Genomic DNA, 20,093 nt, shown 5'->3' on the forward strand with positions numbered 1-20,093 from the left:
GGTCTGTGAAGGCCCCATGAGAGCTGGGCGCAGTGGATCTGTAGCTATTAGTCTGCTTGGGGAGTTGGGAATTCTTTGTTCAGGTTTTCATCAGGACACAAAGGCAGCTTTAGACTCTGACAGAAACTATAAATGAGCACACGTGATAGATATCATGTCATATTTCTATGTGTGGATGTGGAAATGGTTGTTAAACACAACCCAAAACAAACCTGCTACATGTTGCTTGGGTTAGTGGAAATGTAATCACTGCCAGCTCTTGTAATATAACTCACTGTCATTTTAAACCTGCAATGAGGCAGGTAAGCAAACATTTAATAGCCCAGGATAAATAAAAACTTTTCTAGATGAAAAGTCAGGGGATCACCATCTGTCTTCTGATCCCTCTGCGGATCATGAACATCAGTAGAGAGAGGGGCATACATGCTTCTTCCGATATCTATCTATCTACAAAGTGAACTGTGAAAAGTGAAGTATTTTTACTAAGTCAGGCATGAAAAAGCACTGTAGACGTATTCTGTATAGTTGGCACTGGAAGCAATAGGACGTGCTGTTTGTAAAGCAGATATACGTCACAGTACATTGTGCAGGTTGAGAATAACTGGGTTTTGAGGAAAGAGTGTGCAGACTTGAAGATTTTTATTTAAATGCTAAAAATTCAAGGCTCATCCAACAACCAGTGTCAATGAATACTAAAACCCACAGATACCACGAATAAAAACATCAACAATTTCATAAATCAACAAAATGTCTTCAGTAAATAAAAATGTTCTTTTTTCCTTTGCAAAGAAAAACATAAATGATAGAAAATACAAGCACAGTAAAAGTCTTACATCAGATCAGGAGGCAAAAAGCAAAAGGTCAGATCCGCTGTTCCTCAGTAAAGGGATTGTCAGTGCGTACGACGCGGGATAAAGAGAGTGGACAGTGCTGATAAAGTAGGACAATATAATACTTTTTTTGTTTTCTCTTTTTTTACAAAATTATAACATAGAGGATAAAGTAAGGGGTCGACCACATTGGACATCAAGAGGTAATCCTATCCATTCAGTAGGAAGCATTTTCCAATCAAATGTAATACATCCATGCAATATAAATATTTCCTATGACAGTCAAATCATCTTTAACTCGACCTTCGACAACTCGACCTTCCATCCTAAAACAAAAACTTGATGGCAAACATTTGAAATGTGGTTCAACAATTTTCCCTTTTTCAAAGAATAGATAACACAATTAAAGACTGGACAAAAGAGAGAAAGTGTTTTTAAAAACTGGACTTCAAGTCCAAAAACAAGAGCTGCATTGTCCTTTGACTTCCAGAGCCATCCACAACGGTGCAGACAGTGCGGAGACACTGCCTGATAGTCCACGGTTTAACAACAACCTCCTCTTGGGAAAGGGTTGGGTTCAAAGTGGGATCTGAGCTCACTGGAGAGTTTGTAACAAGGTTCAGACGTACTGCTCTTTGGGAAAAGTGTACGCCGCCACTCCTGGGGGAGGAGAAGACAGGCCCTGCACCGAGGGGTATTTAAAGATGGCCGTGGTGTGTGAAGGAGGAGAGAAGGTGTTTTTTGACGTGGTGGTGGTGCTGCTGCCGCTGGTTGGTTGTGAGGAGGGGTAGGGGTGTTGAGGCAGAAATGAGAGAGGAGGGTTGATGGGGGGGGAGTAGGGCTCTGGGTAGTCCTCCTTGTTGCAGGCCAGTCTGTAGCTCACATAGTCCGCCGTGTTTGGAAGCTCTTCATAAAACCGTCCTGAATGCTGTGGAGAAATGAGAGACATATATCATATACATAATATACAAAATACAACCATGTGTGAATGAACTTAAAGGTATCCCGTGAGGTTTTTATGAGGGGGTCCTTGTGCACAGCCATGAGGATGCACATTTTTCCACCGATCAACAGATGGCAGTAACGTGCCGAGAAATGCAGCATTGCATCAAAAAGAATGAGAAGAAGACGGCTATGAGGGAATACATTCAGCTTCTGAAACTGAAACTACACTTTCTTTTACTCCTCTATGACAGTAAACTAAATATCTTATATAACTCAAGAACAAGAACTCTGAACACGCCCCTCCTCTTAAGAGCTATTCAAAGATGCAAAGAACTGTTGGCAAGTAACATTGAGAACTGACCTGAATGAACTGAGACCATCAGCCCTGCAAACTGTGTTTTTCTGTTCCAAAGAAATAAATCTGAGGAAAAACTCTTTGAACGTGTGATATGTAGTACAAACACAACATATGTTACCTGGATATCATCTCCTGGTCTTTTCCTTATGGGCTGGGAGAGTTTTCTGGACGGAGAGTCACTTCTGATCAAAGAGAATAAAAAAAGGGACAATGAGGATGTGGAATGAGGAGAAGAAATTCAAACTCAGAATTTAAATTTTTACAATATTAATGAGATCATAATATGAACTTAGAAATATCTGTTTTTCCATAACTGAATAAACAAGCTGTTCTCAGAGGAAAATAAGGTCCCCAGAACACTGTTTAAAGCTAGAAAAGGTGGCAGGGTCCGCCACATATTTATATGGTATAAAGTAAACGGTATGAAAGTGTGTTAATTCAGTTTATTCAGTCATGAGAATGAGGAGAGTTTGTTTATTTAGTTTGTTTAGGCATAAAAAAATCAGTCAATGAAGATCTTTCTCTCAGGATTAAAATGTCCTTCCCAAAACTACATAGTGCACCTTTAACAAGCATGCCAAACAAAGAGATGGAGGGATAACGGACTGTTTACGTACGAGGAGTCGTCTTTTCTGCTTCTTATTTTGAGCACCAGGACCGTGATAGTGATGCCCATGAGCACTCCAGCAGCCAGTAATAAGGCGACTACGCTGATGACATCACCTGTTGCGATCTGTGGTAGTGGCTTTTCTAGAGTGAAAACACACACACACACACACACACACACACACACACACACAAACACGCACTCAAATATCAATAACAAATTCAAAAATTGCTCAACTTTGCTCTTATCCTCAAATTGAATGAGCCCAGACTCCAGGTAGACGTACCTATAATGCTGACCTCCACAGAGGCTGACCGTGTCCCGATGCTGTTGGTTGCATCACACACATAGGTGCCCTGCACGTCATATGTGACCGGCCCTTTGAAGCTGAGGACGTTGTCTCGGATCTCAGCGTTGCTCGGTATGGAGCCATTAACCCTGCAGAATAAACACAAAATGAAACTTAGAAGTCAACACAAATTGTGAACATTTTGTCCATGTGAATAGTTTTCATTTAAAGACACAGTGGCTTTTGTTAGTGACCTTGATGTGCACATTCCTTGTTGACTTGTTTGAGGGATCTCCACAGAAAAGAAACTTTAGTTGTATTTGTTTTTGGGGACCTGGATTACGCCGGGCGAGCTGCACGGAGCCATTTTATGTTTTGTTTTTTTTATTGTTTTTTCACTCCATATACTTCAGTTGTTTAGGAAAATGCTGCAACACTGTTTTGCTCTGAAACTCCAGAAATGTTTTGTGGACTCTGAAACATCAGCCGACTTTCCATCTGTTAATTGTTTGGTGAACTTATCCTTTAATACAATGCTGTGTTTTGTAAAGATGTATGTGTGCGTTGGGATGGGTAGACTCTCCACATAATTCATGAACAGAAACCAGATGTTGACAGATTTTGTGACGTGAATCCTAGCGTGTCCTTGATGCATCATATGAGGTGAAGCACACGCAGAGTTGCACTCACAGTCTCCACTGATACAGAGAGACGGCTGGGTTGGCATCAGCTTGGCAGCTCAGCTGGACGTTCTCTCGGTTCAGGTACCAGTTTCCGTCAAACCCATCCACAGAAACATCTGGCTCATCTGGTGCACACACGGGCAAGTACAAATAACAGAAAATTAGCTTTCAATTGAGCTTGTTTACCTTATTTTACATTTATAGTTATGTACTTGCGTGTGAGACAGACTTACACTGAATATCGAGGGTGACACTGTCAGTGAAGACCTCCTCGTTGTAGGAGGTGACACAGGTGAGTGTCTCCTTGTGTGTATCTTTGCTGGGCACCAAAATGTAGTCACTCTGAACGGTGAACGTCCCGTCTGAGTTTCTGTATTCTCGAGTGGTCACTTCTCCCGGCACCCTCGTCTCCCACCTGCTCACATCAACGAGGAATCAGTCTCACGACACAGAGATACATCGATGTAGGCTGATTTGTGGTTAAGCACATATAAAAACACACAAACACACACACACACACACCTGATGGTACCAGGTGGTTTTCCATTAGCAGAGATGCAGGTGGCCACCGGTGTTTTCAGATTGGATGAACGAGCCACCAGCGTTGGCGTGGACAGACTCATCTGAGTTGTCGGACGAACTGAGAGAGTGAAAATCAGCAAAAGCACTGAGTTGATCTGGAGTTGGAATATTTTTAAAGGCACACTGTGTAATTTCGGCCACTATGGGGCTCTCAATCAAAACAAGATACAGGTGGTGTGGGATCATGGGAGCTGTTGTCTTGATTGTTAAACAACAACCATTGCTGATGAAAATCTTTCTTTGTCACTCAGGCAGAAATGTTCTTCCTCACTCTCTGACTCTCCTAGAAGCTATAGCAACAGGCAACCAACTGAAATGCACCGTTATCTTACAGTGGATTTATGTATTTCTCTGGTTTGATCATTGTTGGATACTTTGGGGATATGTCGCAACTCAACACAATACATAACAAAGGTCTGGTCTTTTTTAGACCAAAAAATCAATGGGCACTACCTTATACGGTATTCACACCTTTGAAAATAAGTTCAACATTTTGAGGGAAAAAGTCTTTATTTGCTTGTTAATGCTGAGAGTTAAATGAGAAGTTTGATGACACTTTCATGTGTGTACACTAAATATGAGGCTAGAGCCAGGAGACCGTTAGCTTAGCTTAGCACACATACTGGAAAAAGGAGGAATAAGGTAGACTGGCTCTGTCCAAAGGTAAAAAATGTTTTTAAAAAATGCATTAATGAACATGTTATATCTCTTTTGCTTCATTTGTATGAACATTAAATGTAAATGGTAATGTGTCACAATATTTCAACAACAGACCAACAGATTTCCACAGAAATTCCAATCAATAACATAAGCACAGATTTTTTTTAATCAATCTCCACTTCTGAATGATTCACAGCTGCAGCCTCACATTCACACATCTGTCTTACCGTAGACGGTGAGGTTTACAGTGTTTTCTCGGTTCCCCGCGGGAAACGTGGTGTATTCACAGATGTAGGTGGACTCATCAGACAGGCGGAGGGAGGAGAAGGTGATGGTGGTGTCTTCAAGAGTCGGAGTCCGTCGCCGCACCGCTGCATTCTTGAAGGTGACACGGTCCCTGTAGGGCGGGGCCACGGACACACCAAGGGAGGGATTGGCGATCGCCACGTTCTGCTTTGTGCCATTCACCAGTTTCTGCCATGTTACCTTGAGAAAGAACGATGTATCTGAGTATCTGTCATACATGAGTCATGGTTGTAGATGTCCTAAATGGGAAATTTAGCTTCTGTTGACAGAGACTGGCTGATATTTTTCTCTAATGAGGAAGTCTTGGAGATATCAGGTTAAGGCAGAACATGTTAACATGCTCTGAAATAACCTAGTCAGATTTCTCCCCAACCACATGTTTGAACCTAAGCTTGTTCTTTTGCCTGCTGCAGCTGAAAACGACACTGTGAGAGGGGATACATTGATTCAAATAGGCTTTGGCGATATCCAAAAATGTTATTTAACGATATTGTCCTGACGAAATATTGCGATAGACGATATTATCAGTGCTCATTTGCTTGCAGGTCCCGTGCTTGGTGATGGACTCTGAGGTGAGACCACAAATTTGTGATGTTGCCCTGTTTAGTTTACTGCTTAGGGCAAAGATGAGGTCGCCTCATTCAACTCCCTCGCTCTGTTTCAGCTAAACAAAGAGCCGAGACGCACAATAAGGCTTAGTAAAGCCGATGAGATTTGGGTGATTATTCTCTTCGGCTTCATCACAACGAGCGACTCATGTGTCACATTTGAAAGAGTCATTGGATACATTATCATGATTAAAACATGAACTATATCTGCTTTACATTTTAATTTTAGTTGGACTTTGGATTGTATTTAGACACATTCAGTAATTTTCCGTTCATCCCTCCTTATTTCATTGCTTATTCCATTAGAAACCCACTTCTAACATGTTAAGGGAATCTGGTTTCTCCTGCAAATATCTGCTGGTGTTCTCTTGGTTTCTCCTACTTTGTAAAAAGAGCAATACCTTTCTTTGTTTGGCCAGTTGGGGGCAGCAAAAACAAGTTCAGTATTCACTTTCTTTCATTTTTATTTTTTCATCTCTGTGTTTTGATCTCCACAGACTCCTGAGGGAAATATCTGTCTCTTTAGCTGCTAGATGCTCCACAGTGTTCATCAGCTGAAACATCTGCTGTTTGGTGCTGAGCAGGTGGTGTACGGTGAGTTTTTAGAGTTTTTTTTTTGTTGCTGAAAATCGCTGCCTGCTATGGCCAAAAACTGATCCTAAAGCTCTGGAAAGCAGAGGGGAGCTGCAGATTTGGGTGATAATTCTGCTGCCCCCTCTGACGTTCTCACATTGTTTTCATCATTTGATATTAAGTATTTGTTATAACCTGCTTTTAGTAGACTTGGTTCATCACAGGTTGTTTGATATCATTTAACTTGTATTTGGAAGATGTGTTTTGGGCATGAATGATATTTGCTTTTGAGATTTTTATGTGGACGACTGAATACCTGAGAGATTTTGACAGGTGGGGAGCTGTTGATGAACCGACAGCGGAGATCCACCTTTGAGCCAACATACCCCGACTTCCCATCATCCATTTCCACAGTCTGGCCATTTATACCTGGAGGAGAGACACAAGGCATAAAAAAAGACGTTACTACATACCTTCAGCTATCCTGGGCGGGCACACACGCCCACAAATACGCACATGTTGGCAGCATCAGACTGGCATAGTCTAAGCTGTTCACAGTCGGCACAGCATGCTGAGCTGATAAGGTGAGCTGAGCTGTCAAAGGTATTTGAGCAGCGTGAGAGGTGAGCTGGGGTCAAAGGTTTTGGATTAGAGTGAGGTATAAATAAGCACGATTTGTTTGGTTACTGTTCCCACTGACTTACTGATCCCCTTTAACAAATCCACAGCAGAAACACACCCACTACCTCAGTGTACACAAGTCACGTTTGTTTCCTTGTGTTTGTCAGACAGAGGGTAACACAATGGTCGACTCAAGTACTACACTTAAGTATAAATGTACTACTTGTTCTGTGCCTTTACTCTTACTTACTTACTTACTTACTTACTCTCTTTAACAATTATTTGACAGCTTTAGTTACAAGTTATTTTACATGTTAAGACTTTTGAATGAAAATATATGAACATTTACAATTCAGCTGAAATGATAAGTTAATTAAATTGCTGCTTTAAAAAAATAGAAAATAGTTTTTATAATTTTGAAGTTTGGACTATTGGCTGGAGAAAAACAAGCATTGTGAAGATGCCACGTTGGGTCCTGTGTAACCGTGACTTCATATTTCAAACAATCAATCGACTGATGGAAGTAATAATCAGCTAGGGTTGTTAAAAGTACCCCAAAGTCATACTTGAGTAAAAGTAAAGATATTGTGTTAAAATATTACTTTGGTCAAATGAAACTCACACATACAAATAGTACTTGAGTAAGAGTCTTAAAGTATCTGATATTATTTTCGAGCATTAAATGTACTCAATTAAATTCATTAAGTTACTGAAAAGTAAGTAGTAACTAAAGTTATAAAATAAATGTAGTTGAGTAAAAAGTACAGTATTTGCCTCCAAAATGTACTGGAGTGGAAGAATTAAATATCAGAAAATTAAAATACACAAGTAAAGTACAAATACCACAGAACTGTACTTAAGTACAGTACTTGAGTAAAGGTACTTTTATATATTCCCTCATTTGATTAGATTAGATTAATCCATAAGAAAAATCATCATTAGTTGCAGTCCTATACAAAATAGTTAAAAATAAGCCCAAATCAAGCAGCAATAGTAAAAACCTGCTTTTACAGCAGTGAAATATTAAAGATTAATAAAAATCTAATTGTGAGAACTGTAATTTTAAAGTACAGTTTTAAAGTACTAGTACTTCCATTTCCAGCATCTTTTTTACTTCCAATCCACTATATTTTGGAGGCAAATGTTGTACTTTTAATCCACAACTTTTAATTGATCTTTGAACTTTAGTTTGTAGTTACTAGCCAAAGTAGCACATTTTAAAATCAATTATTTTATTGGCAATCTGATTTTAAAAAATGTATTTTAATAATCATAAAAATGCTGATTATTTGAGCAAATAATCGGTCGACCTTAAAAGTACACTATATAGATACAAACAAGAGACATTTACGTGTATTGTATTGTATACATTTACATTGTAATCTAATGATGTGATGTACTATAGTATAACAGTCACAGGGGACATGTTTCTGCATTAATACTTTTACTCTTAATATGTAAATACATTTCCCCGCTCATACGTACATACTTTTACTTGCAATATGTAACAATTTTAGTTCATTTTAAAAATTATCAACAGAAAGTGAAGAAGGAACAGTGTTGACGTAATATCAAAAAACGTCTATGTGTTCTAGAGAGGAGGTATCTACTGCAGTTAGCATGCTAACCAGCTAGCCTCTGACCTGAAGCGTCTTTCTCCCAGCACACCAAGGCTCCTGCGCTAGTGGTGGAAATACCAACACTCCCCCCTGGTAGTCCCGCTAGCTGCACAGCGAACTGAGCAAACAAGCTAACAGTCGCTACAGTCAAGGAGTTATATCCAGAATACAGTTAGCAGCAGTTAGCAGTTACTCTGGTGATATACTGCTCCCGTGGGAGTATGAAATCAAGGAGGCCAATTCTTACATATTGCACCTTCAAGTAAGATTTTCAAGGCAGGGCTTTTACTTGTAATGGAGTATTTTTACAGTGTGATATTAGCAGTAAGTAAAGGTCTGAATACATTTCAACCACTAAAGTGGCAGGTTCACAAAGAGTAAACTACTCAGTGTAACATCATTGTTCTTTTATTCATGATGCAGAATACAGAACAATGATGCTACGCTAAACAAAACAGCTCGGAACAATGGCTGCTCTCATTCTCATGCACACACACACACACACACACACACACACACACACACGTACACACACACACACACACTTTTCAAGCTAAATACACCTCATTGTACCTCAGTCAGTATCTATCAGCCATCTTTGATTAAAATATCAAATTACTTAACATCAAAATGTATTCATCATTGTAAACTTTTATGAATCAATCCTTTTATTTTTACTGGTAATCCATTTAAAATCCTTTCTTCCTCTCACCGTGGCAGAAGTTCAATAGCGTAAGTGCTGAAGAGATGGAAATGCACTCAAACATGCCATCTACTGCCAAATATCACTTTAATGATGCTTTTCCACAGGACTTTAACCTGAAACCTGGTAAATACTCACTCATAATGCCAAAGTAAAAGCTTTTTGCAGCATTCAATCGACTTTAAGCATTAGCCTCACAAACAAAATGCAGCTTCCTCTTTAACTAAAATTGTCAGGTCACACAAAAGAGCTTCTTATTAGTTGCAAATATAGAGTTATATGTGTGTGGCAAAGAACTAAACCTTCCTAATTAAATGTCATTATGACAACAGTCATATCTGACACTACTAAAGTCATCATCAGCAGGTTATTTTTTAACTCTTTCAAACACTAAAGGCCACAAACCAGACAAAAATGGACATTTTTTTAATATGAATACGATGCTGAATTGCAGTGTGACTGTAACCCATGCATACCCAGGGGTGATTTCCATCTATGACATATTGTATTGTTTTTTTAAAAATACATGTAATGAGGTGACATAGTTTATGGTTCATCATTTTGTCCAATATTTCCACGTTATTAATGGAGAAATATTGATCGGTCCATCTGTGTTCTGGGTTAGTCTCGATCACAGAGGCAACAAATCAAAAAACACCCCGGGCTGACAGCGCTGACTCCATGAAGTAATGCTTTGACCCATAAACAGTGTTTGAGCGTCCGAAAATGTCTGTCACAGCTGTGTAAGAGCTTCCCCGAGCAAACATGTGGTTTCCTGCAGGGTTACGATAACAACACTGGACAATAGCTTCCCGTTGTGTCATTTGAAAAGGTCTGACAATCTGTTTGAGGGCAGGATATGAGATAAATATTGCAATGTATTGTGATATGTCTCACACTGATGTTTCACTTAAAATGAACTTAAAACAAAACATCAGACTCTGACAGGAGAGACCGCAGATCACTTCCTGTTTCAACATTGGTTTCTTGAAACATTTCGTTTTAACCCACACCATCCCCCCCCAACACTAACCAGCTCATTCTGTGCCTAAACTGAACCAAACCTTTAAGGGGAACAGGCGGTTTACTGAACTGTCAAAGGTCGCAAGTTGCATTGTGGGTAATGTAGACACCAGGAGGGAAAAAATACTGCATACATTTTTTAACCTCTCTATCTTCAGCCCCACAATGATACAGAAGTGAAAATGCTGATTGATGAAGTACTTTTTTTTTATTTATTTTTTTTACCAGATTTAGCTTTTTTCAATGCAATTTTTCAGACCAGAAAACTTTTCTTTTTTCAACAAATAATATTAATGATAGAGGTATCTGATTTATTTTTAAAAGGCGGCTTATATGTTTTGTTCTGGGGGCAATTACAAACGATGATATTTTTAACCCACGTTTAACCAGTTATCTATATCTATCTAGACTATCCATAAGAACTGTCTGTACATCCTATAGCTGCTCTACTGATAGGCTTAGACAAAGCTTAATGTGTGGTGTGCCCACGGGGGTCAATGCTGGGTCCAATCCTCTTTTTTGTGTAACTGTTATCCCTGGATCACATTGTTACCTGTTAGGTTTATGTCCGTTGGATTGTCTATTTGTTGGTTGGTTGGTTTGTACGAAATGTTCGAATGGTTTCTACGAAACTTGGATGGAGGATGGATCTCAGCCCAGAGCTGACCCCACTAACTTTTGGTGTGGATCCAGATAAAGGGACAGATTCAGGAATTATTTTTCCACTTTCTTTAATATTGTTAGATAGTTCTGTTCTCTGACATTTTGAGAGCCATCTGAGTGCTATTCTAGTTTCTCCATATCTGTTATCATTGTTTTGCTGGCAATACATCTCTTGTTTAATCCCAGTGATTCTTTAAGAGAGACACAATACAAAAAGTCTTTAGGTCAATTACAGAATGAACTTAATACTGTTACTGTATGCAGAATTATCCAAACTTGATTAGTCCCCTCACTCAAAATGATAAATCTTTGCCATAGCATTAATATTTTGAACATGATGAGACACCACTGCTTAATTCCAGCTACTTTTAAGCAAATTAACATAAAAAGACTAAAATCTTTCAACCTGGAGCTTTGAAAAGAGCCATCCATGCTGTAACCACATCACAGCTTGACTGCAGTAACACCTGGTTCACCTGCCGGTTGACTCCAACAGAGCTCTGCAGCGAGACTTTTAACAGAACCAAGACATATATCTTCTTTTAAAGTGAGTATTTATGATTTAGTTTTGACTTATGAGGCTTTAAATCTGAATTTTAACTGATTAAACTAGATTGCGTCAGAGAAAGACGGAGAAGACGTTTGCTAAAAAGTTGGAAAATTAAACCAACATTAGAGATACAACAGTTATATTTTCTATAACTTTAAGCTCAATCAAATTCATTTAGATTCTGATCTGTAGAGCTGATCAGGAGGGCGGGAGGAGTCTTGGTTCTGATGTGAGAATCCTTAAAGAATGAGCTGAATAAAGGTCAACCACGGGCTTAGCCTGTCCGAGAACCGAAGGCCAAACAGTTCTCAAATACAGTGAAGAATCAAGGTCTCTGCAAATTCTCAAATCTCTCTAAGCACTGAGCAAGCAGATGTGTTCATACGCTCATCCCATGAATCAGACCAAGACTGTTCTCATAAATGAGATTCAGACAGAACACAGTCAGGACTGTGAATTCTGTGGTGCTTAAAACTGCAATAAGTTTGCTTTCCTGCCAATAAGACCTCCAAAATTCATTTGAAAGAATATGTTGATGTTTTGATCCTCACTCAAACTCACAAGAATTCACATTCAACTGATGGCAGACTGAATCCTGAGATTGATTTTAGTTGATTTATGAGACACAGAGAAAAGACACAGTCTGTTAGTGTTGATGAAGGTCCTCAGTCATCCAGGTCATGGTAACTTGATTGTGTTTCAGTTTCTTGAAGAAGTCCCTTGGATGAGAGGTGAAACGTCTTCAAGAAACTGAAACACATCGAGTAACAGCAGCCTGTTAGTGTTTACCATAACCTGAAAGACCGGACACAACGAAGCCTCGATCAAATTATGATGATGAGAGAGTGCAGTAATTCCCTACTTAAATAGATTTGTTTGGTCTTGCCTTTTCATATGAATATACAGAAAAGCAATTTAATATGTATATGGTACATTCGTGCATGTCCTATGCACGCAAACACGCACAGAACAGCTTGGAAATACAGATGGATCTGCCCCGCTGACATCAGTCATCAAAAATATGACCAACATCCTCACATGATGTCAACTAAGACCTGAGCCATATGTGTGTTTTGTTATATTATTGAGTTTAATAGATTTGTATTGGAGCAGGAGTTCAGTGTGCCTCACACGCCCACTTTCATAAACCACTGTGTGTGTGTGTGTGTGTGTGTGTGTGTGTGTGTGTGTGTGCGTGCGTGCGTGCGTGCGTGCGTGCGTGCGTGCGTGTGTGTGTGTGTCTGTGGGGGGGGTCACTGGAAGGGAAGAAGGCCAGCAGTGGGAGCAGATTACAGCATTTAGGATATTGCATCCGCATCAGATCATTCATGGTCCATTTGCTCTTCTATGTATGGGCAGCTCGCAATTACAACCTGTTTTTGCTGAAATAATGTGGATTCAGACAGAATGTGTGTGAATGTCTGTTTTAAACCTCCATACCTATAAGAACGTATTAGAGTAAAAACGTTTTCATCTGTATTAAAGGTCATATTGATAACGTTATTATGTCGACAAATCATTTTTAAAAATTAACACAGCTTGTAGGAGGGTGCAGAAAAAAAAGTCCTTTCCTTCCAAACATTCTTATGATTGTGAAGTCATAATTTTAGACTAAAATATTTGTTTTGTTTATCTCTGTGTAAGGTTCCTTAGGGTTGTTTCCAGCTTCTAACAAGACATGTCATGTGATTCATGTTACACTGTGAATATAACTAATCGAGGATGTTCACTCAGCTGTGGCCTCTTTCTTACAATTTCTCCAGAATCTAATATAAACATATGTTTATAATATAAACAAGTATAAGCCAAAGTATTTTAATTAAATGCATTGTGTCTTTGCACAATCATCTCAATCATCCAGATAGTAAAACGTCAAATTAGATGTAAAGCACTTGTAATTTTATGCCTTTCGTCATTTACCCAAATAGCTTCTTGTGATTATATTACACGACTTAAAGAGGTCTAGAGGTCTCTTCATTAAAACTAAACAAGAGACGTAAGTAGCGTGAGATCATGAGAACTGCTGTTTTCATTGTTAAACAACCACCGCTGCTGATGAAATCTATCAACTTGACTCACACAGAAATGTTCACAGATGTAGTAATGTTTTAAAACTAAACATAATGTTTAGTCAAGTTATAGTGACATAGTGAAATGTAACACATCTGAACAAAAATGTTGCCAGTAAATGCAGCCTCAGCAGCATATTTCTTCAAAAACATATTAGTCAACATGCATCTGTAAGAACAACCGGTAGAAGATGAGGTCACAGCAGCAGAACTGAAGAGGCTGTCTGGATGCTCAGTGAAACAGCTGTAGCTCTACAATAGGACGATCACTGGGTACTTGTACTCATGATATTGTTCAGTATGCATTAAATATCTGTCAGAGGATCGTTTACTGTAACTCTAATGCATGTAATGTATGATGACGTCAGTAAAAAGGAATAGTTTGGGGAATATGCTGTCTGTACGATAAATATAAAGCTACAGCTAGCAGCGGTTAGCTTAGCTTACACAAAGACTGGAAACAGGTAGCCTGGCTCTGTCCAGTGTTGACTAAATCTGCATACCAGCACTTCTAAAACTCACTAATAATCATGTGATATAATTGTAAAAGTGAGTTTTTTCTAGCTATAGTTAATGTGGGAAGTCTTGTTCTAATTTTCTACCAGTCTTGCTTTAAATTGGGGAGATTAAATACCTTCCGCTTGTGTCTGACTCTTTTAACACTGCTCCTCCCCACGTTGCCACCTGAGGCCGATTACTCTCACCTAAACCATCACAATTATATACCATCCCAACCAAGTCATTATCTACTCACCCCCATGCTGATGGAAAGTCAGGTGAAAAAACAACCGCAAAAAAACATTTAATGGCTCCATACAGCTCATCCAATGTAATACAAGTCTCTGGAAGCCCCGAGATCCCAATTTGAATTGAAAAGAGGCAGTCGAGCTCCTGCACCCACTTCAGATGGGGTGCATGCTAATGCTTTTAGCTGAGCAGCTACAGTGAAGATTTCAGCTTTAAAAAAAGATGTAAAGAATGTTTTTTCTTTTATAATCAAATTTGTTAGTTGCTTTATTACATATTAAAGCCCCATCCCATCCCACCCCATTAAGTCCCCATCTACTTCTACTTGCTGTTTAGGAGAATGCTGCAACGCTGTTTTGCTGTGAAGCTTCAGAAATGTTTTGTGGACTACCAACTTCACCTTAACTTCAGTCGACATGGCGGTGAGTAGATAATGACAGAATTTCCATTTTTGGATGAACTGTTCCTTTAAACCTCAAACAGCCCTTTGAAGTTAAGAGGATTGGCCAAAATGTCCTCACTCACCAAAAATGTTTTGCTGGTAAAAAACTTTTTCTGGCTCTCACTAGTACAAAGAGACGAACACACACGCATCTCCGAGCTCTGTGGCTGAGCTGATTAGGGGCTTTAGGGGGGTGAGGAAAAGACAGAGTGCCTACCTCTCTGCTACAAACACACACACTATCACATTGCGTTGGCTCCACATCTTTCCCACCATGTGTCCATTCACATTCTTCCATTGTTCAGACTATGGGAAATGACCTAACCAGTCCACATGACAATGATCCATAAACAGCAGCAGCACGCAGGCATGAGACGACCATGGGAAATGTTACAAAAACAATAGCAATATTGTTTCACACTTGAATGTGCAAAAAGAACAGAAAGAGCATCGCAGTGTGGTGCTGGGCTTTTTGTTTATATCCTGAGTGGATATCCTCCTTCTTTCTGCCTCATACTCATTATGTGACAAGCCTTTTTTTTTTTTACTTCTCCCGTGTGTGTTCAACAGAGACGGTGGAAGGTTTGGCTGTAATCCAGAAAAGAGATGAGAGTTTACCTAAAGCATCATTATTTCCTTATACTATCAAATCCTTTTTGATAAAGAGAATTTAACCTTTATTTAAGCAGGGACGCCTTTTGAATTATGTCCACTGTAATACAATCAAGTAAAAGCTTTTATCCTCGTGACAACCTCCTTCGAATGGCACCTGATAATATATAAATGCCTGTGTAAAAGCTAGCTAGTGGCTCTGTGAGGCTATACGAGCTTTTAGCTAAATGCTCATATTGGCATATTAACATGCCTATAATGACAATGCCAACACGCTGTTGACTGCCATGTTCAGCAGGTATAAGCAAGCCCCCAGGAAGAGCGCCGGGCCTTGAGGCGAACTTTCGTGGTGCCATAACTGTGTACTTACAATGCACATGATGCACTGGGACTTACACTACACTTACATTGTGAAAGAAGCAGCTGTAAAATGGTGGGTAAATTTTTTTAAGCATCACAACCCCCCCCTGAAATGACTCGTTTCACTATCTTAATTTGAGCCGTTCGGTCCAATAAAATTTTAAAAGTCTAGAAGAGCCACAAGATTAAATCACTTTATCGTAAGCTAGCTGACTCGGTTGGCAAAAGTCTCTAGTGCGCACCCTCTGTGGGCCCCACAACACAGAGGATCCAGGTAATTTTATACCCGGGAAGTTTCGCTTTAATGCTTTCATGCACCACTGAGCAGCTTTTAAAGAAGTGAATCAGGGTCCACCTTCACAGCTGTATCCAGATTTTAGTGTAATGTCCTGGGGTATAAGGATGACCATTTCCACTATCTTAGATTAGTGTGTTAGCATGCTAGCATTAGCACAGGAAGAACATTGCCATTTATAGAGCCATGCTGCTAATGTGGCTAAAAATAATCAAAACTGAGACATCACGATTAAAAATATCCAATAATCAGCTCCTATAAATTAATATTTATTTGGGCAGAATTAAGTTGTCCCTTTTTTTATTTAGTATTTTAAAATTCAAACAAGAAAACCTAAATCTGAAACACACGAGAGGTTCAAAAAAGAGATGTGAACCAGAAGCAGGGTAAGTATTTAAAAATGAGATGTCAAACACTGTCGTTTTCGTTTTCAGATTTTTCTAAAATAGCAGTTTCATTTTAATTGTGACTAAGTGTTTGCAGTGCTTGCATACGCTGAAAAACAGGTTCCATGATCTGTGGCAAATCATAACACATTTTAATTTAGTTCCCTTTAGGCTTCCATAAAAAGTCCAAACATGTATTTATACAGTCCCTGCTTGGCCACATTTTTATAGAAAATTGGAAAAGAAAGCAGAGAGAAGATCAAAGAGCTGTTCTGTCATATTGGCACCGAGTCAGTATTTCAGGTATTTATAAGCGTGTCTAAGACTAAAAACATGAGGCTGACATCATTATGTGCAGTGGTGCTGCTAAGAAAGATCATCACATTGAACTGCAACGTCTCAAGGCTGAACAAACTTTATCCACCTTCAGCCTCGCTCACTTAGCTACCAGAAGGCCACAGATACTAAAAAAACTAATGCGACAGATGAGAAAAGGAAGCACAGAGAGAGGGAGAGAAAGAGGAGTGGACAGATTAACTGTTTAATCTTTAGGCCATCAAATCTGTGATTGATCGGGGATTACACACTGTGTTTGTGTCTTTGGCCTTGTGACTTACAATGTCGGGGAACCACAGTTAAGACCAACTGACACACACGCACAAAAAACACACACAATGCTCAAACTAAAACCTGGCAGCTTAACTACATGTTGCCTGAAAGTGACAGAGGTTTGCGATACGATTATATACCCGACTAGGCCGTTATTTCACATGAATCGCTCTGAATCAGAAGATTGTACTGCGTGACAGCAAAGAACAACTTTACCAACAATAGAAACTGACTTTTTGACCTCCATTTTGCCAAATTATGTGCGCTCCATTCCGTTTTCGCCTGATTGAAATGGAGAAAAAAACTACACCTCTTCTCATTTTCCCACCGAATCGATTATAATCTCTCATTGTTTCTGATTGAGATCTGTGCGCACACACTCGGGTACAAGTGTGCGTGTTTGTGTGGGTGTGTAATCTCTGTTGCACTGCAGGAACGTGGAGTGTGCACTTGGCTGGTGTTCAGCGGGCAGCTCACAGGATTATGACTGTTGCTGCTGCATCTGTGTTTTGGGGACATGAGAGGAGAACGAAAAACCCCAAGAGAGAGAGAGAGAGGAAATGAAGAGAAATAAAGAGAATGTCCGTGGAGGAAGATCAACGGAGTGAGAGGATAAAACAAATGCTTCCGGGGGGCTGACTCTGAAGAAGTAGGTGCAGAGAGAGGAACAAAACAAAAGAGGGAGAGGACAGAAGGGCTGTGTGTTTGTGCTGGATTATTTCTGTGGGGTCGCGTCTGTGTGTTCCAGCTGTGGACTGTGGATTATGCAAAAAATCAAGAGGACGCCGGCCTGTCTGTCAGTTTCAGTCAGCCTTTTCAGTGTCTTTTGGCAGTGGTGGATTGCAAACTTTTATCTATGTGAAGTGGGGGAAAAAAAGACATCAGTGGCTTCCAGTGACAGCACTGCTGGGGCAGACCGGCAGAGGCTGACAGACCTGCGGAGGCTGTATGAGTCTACACCAGCCAGGAGAAGACAGATACACTGCAACAACAGGCAGCAGACTGGGACTTGGCAGCGATCATGTTGTTGCACCCTTCCTGCTCCCTGTGCAGCTCTAATCCACTGCTCTGTCCTTCAACATGACAATCCTACACACATGGCACGGCCTCACACTCAGCAATAACACATACGCACATGTATGTAGACCAGCAAATTAATGCTCAACATCCACGGGGGGGTTTATCACTCGCCGAGTGAAAAAAGCAATCACAGCAGATGTCACAGCAGCTCAACACATCCATATGTTGCCACAATCGCTTTTGTCATTACGTAGTATGTACACCACCGACACCCCCACCCCCCTTTTTATTACCAGACATGAAGCTGATGCCAACTGCACGTATGGTCTCAGCTTAGTGTGATCACACAGCTGCACCTGTTACAGTGAGGCAAGAGTGAGGCCATTCATTCAAACACACACACACACACACACACACACACACAATCCCACACACACACACACACACACACACAAGACTGTAAGATGTGGGGATGCCATCTGCAAGAGGCAGCCACATCTTAGTGTGATTACACCAATGCACCTGCTGAAAACAGGCGAGTTTAGTTTCACACTCGGAATGAAATCGTCTGATTAGATTTGAGTTCTGCTCTGATGAGAAGTAAAGTCGTGTCGTTTCAGAGATTGAATCATATGGATATGAAGATGAGAGGAGTTTGATGCTCTAAGCTGCACTGAATATGAATATGATGCCCAATATGCCTTCCACGTCCGTAAAAGTGCAAGGGTCAGTGTGGCGTAAATTTCGCTTAAAGGTGCAACATGTAAGAATTGGCCACCAGTCAAATTCAAACTCAAAACAAATTAGGGGCAACAAATCACCAGAGTAACCGCTAACTGCTGCTAACTGTAGCTCAGTTAACTGTGCAGCTAACGCTTCATAGAAAAGCCAGACTGAAATATTGGTTAGCCGATATAATAATGGCGATAATAATGACGATATAAAAATGTGTGGATATTGGCCGATATATCAATATCGGCATCGGACCCAAATATCAATAAAAACTCTTGGGTTGCCAGGTTGTAAAAAAAATCTTACAAATATACTAATATCACAACCTGGCAACTTGAAAGTTTTTCTTAGTAATGGTTTGTAACAGATATATACAATGCTAATTATTTATTAATCATTAAATCATCAATTACAACAACTGAACCCTTTTTCAGGAGTGACTTATCAGAAACCAGTAACCTCATGTGGTATTACCTTAAATGATAATTAATTAAGGTGATTTGTAAGTCTTTAAATGAACACTTATATGATATGACACTAAAATGTAGAAATGTAGAAAAAAACATCCCTCTGTTTAAGTGTATAATACAAAATCATTTATGTCTGACTGAGTTTAGGTCAGTTTAGTCTGCACACTTCATGCCTACAATATTGTTCTTTTTGCAGTCTAACCAGTCTCCTCCTTTGTGACTGGTATAGATTTTACACAGAGAAATCCATCATGTCTTTCTTCTGGAGCCATATCACCAGTGTCTCATCATCACGACTATTGAACAGGTGCTAAAACAAAGCAGAGCAGCCTACCTGGAATGAGACAAGTTGTTATCAGGAATATCCAAAATCCAGTGTTGTCCATGCCCAGACCTCCGGTGCCAGCTTCTCGCTGTGGTTAAATTCCCCGTGTGGACTTGTTCTATGGCTCCTGCCTCCCAGACTGAACGCACGGCAGCAGGTTGAGCGTCAGGTCTGTGCGTCAGGGTCCAGTCAGGTCTCCATGTGTGCCGCACACCGAGCACGCACGCCTCCTCGCCCTGAAAAGATTTCTCAAACTTGTCCCCGCAGCCTGTTTCACTTTTCTCACTCCCACTGCGATGCCGACCTCAGTCTGAGCTGTAGCGGAGCTGCAGCAGTCTCTGTCCGGCTGAGGCTTGACGGGGATAAAGCAGCTTAACGCGTGGGCAGATTATTTCCGAGATAGCCT

At 40.1% G+C, this 20,093-nt stretch overlaps 1 protein-coding gene across 1 annotated transcript; it reads right to left on the reverse strand.

The window, feature by feature from the left end:
- Positions 1 to 630: 630 nt before the first annotated feature.
- On the reverse strand, positions 631 to 20,063 carry nectin1a (nectin cell adhesion molecule 1a). Its single transcript, XM_084373579.1, has 10 exons — positions 19,697 to 20,063; positions 6,758 to 6,870; positions 5,182 to 5,440; positions 4,235 to 4,352; positions 3,946 to 4,127; positions 3,720 to 3,837; positions 3,027 to 3,178; positions 2,751 to 2,883; positions 2,252 to 2,315; positions 631 to 1,758 (listed from the first exon to the last, which is right to left on the reverse strand). The coding sequence occupies exons 1-10, from the start codon at positions 19,746 to 19,748 to the stop codon at positions 1,450 to 1,452; spliced, it is 1,500 nt and encodes a 499-aa protein (XP_084229705.1). The 5' UTR covers positions 19,749 to 20,063; the 3' UTR covers positions 631 to 1,449.
- Between the last annotated feature and the right edge of the window lie 30 nt (positions 20,064 to 20,093).

This window comes from Pagrus pagrus, assembly GCF_965226575.1.
Source record: "Pagrus pagrus genome assembly, chromosome: 14".
Lineage (NCBI taxonomy): Eukaryota > Metazoa > Chordata > Actinopteri > Spariformes > Sparidae > Pagrus > Pagrus pagrus.

What these genes read in the sequence shown, in the direction of transcription:
- nectin1a (XM_084373579.1), bottom strand. Translation starts at nt 19,748, where the DNA reads ATGGACAACACTGGATTTTGGATATTCCTGATAACAACTTGTCTCATT. An exon ending in AAACCACCTGGTACCATCAG is followed by an intron (nt 4,128 to 4,234) that starts GTGTGTGTGTGT and finishes TGATGTGAGCAG; the next exon opens with GTGGGAGACGAGGGTGCCGG. An exon ending in GACCAGGAGATGATATCCAG is followed by an intron (nt 1,759 to 2,251) that starts GTAACATATGTT and finishes ATTTCTCCACAG; the next exon opens with CATTCAGGACGGTTTTATGA.